This window comes from Nymphaea colorata, chromosome 9 (genome assembly GCF_008831285.2).
Source record: "Nymphaea colorata isolate Beijing-Zhang1983 chromosome 9, ASM883128v2, whole genome shotgun sequence".
NCBI classification, from domain to species: Eukaryota; Viridiplantae; Streptophyta; class Magnoliopsida; order Nymphaeales; family Nymphaeaceae; genus Nymphaea; species Nymphaea colorata.
Genome location: NC_045146.1, coordinates 6,012,767 through 6,019,811, shown reverse-complemented (window position 1 = coordinate 6,019,811; position 7,045 = coordinate 6,012,767). Strand labels below are relative to the sequence as shown.

The 7,045-nt window shown below is 37.7% G+C and overlaps 1 protein-coding gene across 1 annotated transcript; it reads left to right on the top strand.

The window, feature by feature from the left end:
- Positions 1–784: 784 nt before the first annotated feature.
- On the top strand, positions 785–6,231 carry LOC116261585 (alpha carbonic anhydrase 4-like). The gene is made up of 7 exons (XM_031640418.2): positions 785–1,003; positions 1,104–1,321; positions 1,979–2,088; positions 2,682–2,787; positions 3,322–3,492; positions 4,991–5,044; positions 5,979–6,231. Exons 1-7 carry the CDS (start codon positions 904–906, stop codon positions 6,105–6,107), a joined length of 888 nt encoding a protein of 295 aa, XP_031496278.1. The 5' UTR covers positions 785–903; the 3' UTR covers positions 6,108–6,231.
- The last annotated feature ends 814 nt before the right edge of the window (positions 6,232–7,045 follow it).

Below are 7,045 nucleotides of genomic sequence, written 5' to 3'. Positions count from 1 at the left end.
TAAATGGCATTCGATCAGATTCAGATCTGGATTTAAATATACATAAACATCCAATCGGATTCGGATACAAATTCAGATTGAATTCATTTTTAGACAAATATCCTATCTTTAATGCTATTAAATTTTGAAAACTGGTGGTTCAAAATTTGGATTCGGATTTAGATATAAATATAAAAATTGGATTCGGATCAGATTTAGATTGTAAAATTAGATTTCGAATTCGGATTCAAATATGACTTTTCTTTATTCGAATTCGAATTCGAATATATGAATATCCGAAAAAACGGATATGATTAAGAATATATCTGAACCGAATCAGATCCATTGACATCCCTACTCCAAACATCCGGTAAACATTATAATATATTATTATAAGTAGAGTCACATGTTCACGACTGCATAGTTTTAAAAGTTCTTACCTTGTTTGAATAAAATTGTGCAAGATGTGTAGACTGTAGTTTATAATAGCTGTGAGATTCCTGAGTTGAGGCCCACCGACACAGCTGCATGTGAGGAAGCACTCAAATTGGACTACTCGATAATTGTTCAATTATTGCATTGGGAGACTGCTACGGGCTATCCCCACGTTTTTGTCCTGAAGTTCATTATGTGCATTTAAAAGGTCATCTTCAGTGACTCCTGCCAAACCACTTTATCTGCACATGGTTTCAGGAGTTCCGAGTTGATTTAAACGTGCATCCGACCTCCATCTTCCCAGTAACTCAAGTATTGTTGGATTCCCCTTTGCTCTTTCCAACTCATTTTTCTTTGCCACGGCCTAAAAAAAAGTAAGTGTTACAAATTTCTGCTCTTCTGGCTAAGCATCCTAGTTTGGGCCCCATGACCATGTTTGTCTATAAAAATTTGAGAAATTGCTTCCTTCAGTTGCATCTCTAACACGAAATGGGTAACGATATTAGTGGTCGTCACTGCGCAGTCTCTCTTCTGCTCCTCATCATCACTCTAACCTCCTTGTTCCTTCTTCCCTGTGTCAAGGCTGATGGTGACTCTCTCTCTCTCTCTTTATCCCTCTCCTTTGGTATCTGGTTTCCCTATTAATTTTGTGTTGTTTGCATGATATATATATTTATATGCATGTGCAGATGAGGAGACGGAGTTCGACTATATAGAAGGGAGCCCCAGGGGGCCAGAAAACTGGTGGAGGCTTGAACCCAATGGGCTTTGGGAGATCTGCGGTAATGGGCAAAGGCAATCTCCTATTGACCTCAACCGCCCGCCTCATCCTGGCAGCGTACGTCCACTGGATCTAACCCACCGTCCAGCCCACGCCATTCTCAGAAACAGAGGCCATGATATTGCGGTGGGGACTCACAAAATCTACTCGATTCCTATATATAATTCCTCTCCTTTCCATCTTGCCATGGCCAAATATGTGTTCCACAAAGTAGCCCAAAACTTCTTAACTATGATCGAATTATATGTGGGCTTAGTGTTAGCAGTCCCAATTTTCAACTGTCATTCTCTTATGGGATCAAAGGTCAAACCTGTATCAAATTAAAAAGAGAATAGAAGTTCCTCAAGGGGCTTAGTAGCTGTTTGTGTAGAAGAGTGCATAAAAGGTGCATTACATGTTTGTTTGTGCAGAAGAGTGCATAAAAGGTGCATTACATGTTCCATTTATGTAGGTGCTACTCCCCTGAACTTAGAGACAAGGGGGGGGAATAGGGGACTTTTGGGTATTTTTTGGGTGATGGGTTGTTAACATTTGCTTACCCAAAAAGACGATAGTGTAGCTTGGATGCTCATTTCTCTATAAACAATGTCATGTCACATGTGGACCGCTTTCGAATGCTAAGAGACTCAGATGTTGCTTCCGATGTGTCTCTCATGTATGCTTTAAGTGCCTTTGGTTTTTTGCATCTTATAACCTCCTTTGGAGTTTGCATCTCTCTCTCTCTCTCTCCATATATATATATATATATATAATCTGAACTGGATCAGCTTATATATGCTACAGGTACAGTGGACAAATCAGGATGCTGGTGGCTTCTACGTTGGGGGCATTTTCTATACCTTGGTACAGTGTCACTGGCACTCCCATTCCGAGCACCACATTAATGGCAATCGGTCTGCTCCCTCTCTCTCCCTCCCTCTCTCTCTCTCTCTCTATGTTGCTTTTGTTTCTTGGTAAGAGCTTGCCACCCGAACTTGATTTTCCTTGGTGACAGATTGCCACCTGAACTTTATTTTCATCAATGAATTTTCATTTTGTGGGCTCTCTCTCTTTTTCTCCCTATAAAGCAGTCTGAGAAGCTCAGATGTTTGTAAAATATTCATTCAAATACAATTAAAAAATGATAATAATACAAATAAAATTTTGGATATGTTCTTCTAGTTTAACACACAAAGGGGGAATTTAGCAATACTAACATCCTGCACACAAAAAAAAAAAAAATCCAATTGAACATGCAGTAAAGAATGAATTCTGATTTTGATTCCAATATACTTGATGTTTGATAAGAAGCTGCTTAAATTTAGGAATATATATCTCACCCAGTAAGCAGCTTTAGACTTAAGAGTGGATTTTAATTTGAAACTTGAGCAATCAGCAGGTTATTGTTCTTTCAGTAAGATATGTAAGCCGCTTCATAAAAATATTCATCTTGGTTTACTATTTTTCTCAGTTAAAATTTACGACTCTTCTTCTTCTTCTTTTGTAGCTATGACTTAGAGCTGCACTTGGTCCACGTGAGTGAAGAAGGGAAGGTAGCGGTGATTGGAATTCTCTACCAAATTGGCCACCGTCCTGACTACTTTCTTAGCAAGGTTAATTTGTTTGACAGTAATTTTCTTTTTTTTAAAAGGTAATTGATAATTTCCTTATTTTGGAAAGCCGGATTCGATTTGCCGAAAAGGGTTCCACCCTAACCCCAAGCTCATAGATACGAACATCTTCTTTGTCTGGAGTTGAAGTCCCAATGGAGTCGTTTAGCAATAGGTTACCCAGTGGCCGAAGGGGCCCAAACTCTCTTGAAAAAAAAATTAAATTAAATTAAAGTTTACATCCAAATTTTAGAAAATTTTACTTGTTCTATATAAAAAAAATGATATTTGAACCCATATCAAAATTTAGAAGTTTTAACTCGGCCCCGGCCTTAAAGTTATTGTCTTATTTATTTGTCCCAAATATTAGGATAGGATTGCAAGTGTCTCGTGAATCTGTTCCAACCTTAATTGGGTAAATACATAAAATAGGAACATAGTATTATTGTCACCAAACAGCCCAACAGGAACCTTTCTACTCTATCAACAATAGGCTCTCCTTTTTCATTTGTTTGTTTCGTGTTCAATGGATTGCAGATAATGGATGGAATCAAACACCTTTTGAAAAATGTAGAAGAGAAATGGGTGGACGTGGGAGTCGTTAACCCTCGGGATGTGGAGATTGGACACGGGGACTACTACAGGTACAATGGTTCCCTTACCACCCCTGCCTGCGACGAAGGTGTAATCTGGACGGTTATGGAAGAGGTACCTCAAATTTATGCTAATTCTCTCATTTGTGGATATGTACCCAAATGCCTCCTCTAATTATTCCAAAATGATGACAACATATATTATATATTGGACAAGAACAAACCTCCAATACAAACAAGAGATCGAAACCGAAACATCACCTTTTGTGTGAGATTCACAGGCAGACCTGGGCCGCTCTGAGAGGGAATAGCAGTAGAACATGGCGTGGCCTTGTATTCTGGCCCACCAAATACGAAGCAAGTTCTCCTATAGTTATTAATTAAAACACAAGAATATATAGGAAACAAAGCTTGAAATGGAGGTGAGAAAGCAATATCACATCAGAGGGAATCTTGATTTGAAAGAACATGATACATGTTCTTGAGTGATATGATGTAGGAGCATGTCTTTCAAAAGAAAAAAAGATTGGTTATTCCTATCAAACACTCTTCAAAAATATGAAAGGTTCAGGAAAGATGAAAAACATGTATAGAAAGGAAATTGATGGACTGGTAACTATGAGTTTGACAGTGCATTATTATGGCTAAATTACATATGCAGACCTATGTGAGGGTTCACTTGCAAAATTGATTAATATTCTAGAACCAGGTTGGGATACAAATCTTGCATGTATTTGACACGGGATTTTTTTTTTTTTTGTGGAGTTTTCACTTGGATTTTGAGGAAAAATAGGCACCAAATTGAAGTCTTAGACTGTAGGGGAATCCAGTTAATCAGACCAGATTGGCAAATTAATATATATTGCAACCACTAGTGCTGCTTTCTTTGTACGGGATCTACACTTGTTCTATAAAACTAGCAAGATCCATGTAGGGGTCCATTGTTATGAGAAATATTATGTGAGTTTTGTATGAATCTATCCTAAATATTAAGGTATATTGATGAACCTGTTTCATGAATCTAGCTCAATATTTGATACTGATTCATTTGAAAAACTCACATAATATTTAGGGATGTCAACATATCTGATTTGAATAGATGTTCGGCCGAACCGATCCAAAAAATTCGGATATGGAAAAAAAAATTAATATCCGATTAAGAAATCGGATCGGGTTCAGATTTAATATATGCATTTGATCTGATTCAGATTCTGATAGGATTCACTTTTAGACAAATATCATGTATTTAATGCTGTTGCATTTTGAAAATTGGTAAAATTTCGTTCAAAATTCGGATTCGGATTGTACATTTGGATTTCAAATTCGAATTCAAATATGACTTTTCTTTCTTTGTATTTGAATCTAAATATGTGAATATTCAAAAAATTGAATATAATTAAAGAATATATCCAATCCAAATCTAATCCCTGGCTTACATAATCAATTTGGTGGGAAATGGTGCTGCTTGCACAAACTTCCTTTCCTTTGGCTGCATGTTGTGCCCAATTAGTTTTTTTTGCCGAAATAATGTTCCACGTGCTGTACTCTTACATATTTTCCTACAAAAACACAAACACATGACGACAAATTCTTTTCTTTTTAATTGTCGGCAGGTCAAGACCGTGACTCGGAGTCAAGTGGATGCCTTAAGAAATGCCCTCCATAAGGTGACTACTCTTTTGTAGATTTACTTCAACTATCAGTTTTATGCAACAGTCTGGGCAGGCGGATAGGTGGTCAGTAAGTTTTTGAAAGGGTTGATGCAAGAGTCTAGGCAGGGCGGATAGGTGGTCAGTTTTCATTTTGAATTCTTATGCTAATAATCCTTAGTGATGCAAAAAAGACTACATGCAAGTCAAAATGTGGTGTGGTAGAGCCTAAACCACCCAAAGCAAATCATATAACTTACAAGAAACAAGTTTATTTGCATGCATGTGAGTGCACCCTATGATTGGTACATTGAAAATGAAGCTAGTTTCCTGCACAGGCGTCTGCACGAAAAAAGTTTGCATGGGTGACAGTGACCAAAATATCCTTATTAAAATAATAAAAAAACTTTTTAAAATGGTAAAAAGGGATTTTTAAAATTAAAAAATACCTGAAATGTCCACTTTCTTTATTAAAAAAAAGATAAAAATGCCTCCATCCCCATTTAGTGCATATTTTTTGCATGCACACCTCTAAATCTGCACGGACAAGGCTGTGGAGAACGTGAGTGTGCGGTCCATGTTGCGGACCAAGTTAAATTAGGTAGAGGGCGAGCCCATCTCAGTTGTGGATTTTTGTCGCAATGACCTCATCACACACACTGTAGGCAATCTACCTAAACGAATCAAAGAAAAGGATATACTGCTTCTTCTAGCTGTTCTCCACCTCTGTGGGGTTCCCACTCGATATTATTTTTCCCATTGCCAACTCCAGACACTTTTAAGTGTTTGAGACACAAAACTTCTGGAATTAACTCCAATTTTCTTGCTTACGATGCACTTGCAGGCGTTTCATACTATGTCGGTTTTGCGTTTGATTATATATATATATACATACATGCAAGTGTTCGGTCTTAATTAATTTGATGGGCTGGGTTCTGAATTAATTTGGCAGCCATATCCGTTCAATGCAAGGCCAATCCAGGGCACATATGGCAGACCCATTTGGCTTTACAGGCAGCACGACCATCACCTTCAGATGATTCAGGATGCTGCAGCGCTCCCTCTTCCCACTTCAATTTAGCAGTCACTGGATCGATCTACTTGTCCACTTTATGCATCTTAAATAATGTGATCTATGACTATCGAACAAAATGCATCGTGCTTTCTCTCTCTGCCTAATTATGAAGCCAAGCATTTTGTATGTACGACTTTCCCTCAGTTTCTTTTATATATATATATATATATATATATATATATATATATATAGATATATATAAGAAGAACGGAGGACATGTGATGTGGGTTCCACTCGCAAGTACGAAAGCTTCTCATGGGATACCTTGCAAGTCTTGTGACACTTAAGAGAATGTTAATTTCTATTGTCATGTTTGAGAATTTACTAAAATTAAAAATATATTTACAGATTTAACAGAATGAAACAGGTGCGTGTGAGGGTGATCAGATGTTTTAAGGGCATATGATAAGAAGAATATGAATGTTTGTTTCAAAGATAGGGGCAAATTCTTAGACCTGCATTTTAACCTTTCATAAATATGCATCAATCGTTGGGATAAATTAATATAACATTGTGTTAGTGTTCCTATTACCAAACTCTCCCAAAGTATTACCTGATGATGAAAACTTTTCAATGGCTCTCGTTGCTTGCTCAATACATGCATAAAGGCTGCCGTATCTCTCTCTCAATGCCGATGTTGTGTTACGGCCACTTGAATCTTCCCGCCCTAACCTTCACATAAACACGTGCCGCTCCCCTCCTCACCGCCTGTCACTCTCTCTGTCTCCCTCCCTCCTCTTCCCCCTCGCCTACTACCCATTTTTTATCCTTATATGGATATGTTTTTCTTTCGCTTTCCTTCAATCCATTGGTGCATTTCTTGGCCGACCAGACATCTTTTCTCAAGAAGAGGAAATTTCGAACGCCTGCAATTGCTGATTTATGTCAAACCAAAATGTAGATTACTTTACATACAACTACTACAATCTATTTGAAGAGGTGCA

What these genes read in the sequence shown, in the direction of transcription:
- LOC116261585 (XM_031640418.2), top strand. Translation starts at nt 904, where the DNA reads ATGGGTAACGATATTAGTGGTCGTCACTGCGCAGTCTCTCTTCTGCTC. An exon ending in CACCACATTAATGGCAATCG is followed by an intron (nt 2,089 to 2,681) that starts GTCTGCTCCCTC and finishes CTTCTTTTGTAG; the next exon opens with CTATGACTTAGAGCTGCACT. An exon ending in TCTGGACGGTTATGGAAGAG is followed by an intron (nt 3,493 to 4,990) that starts GTACCTCAAATT and finishes AATTGTCGGCAG; the next exon opens with GTCAAGACCGTGACTCGGAG.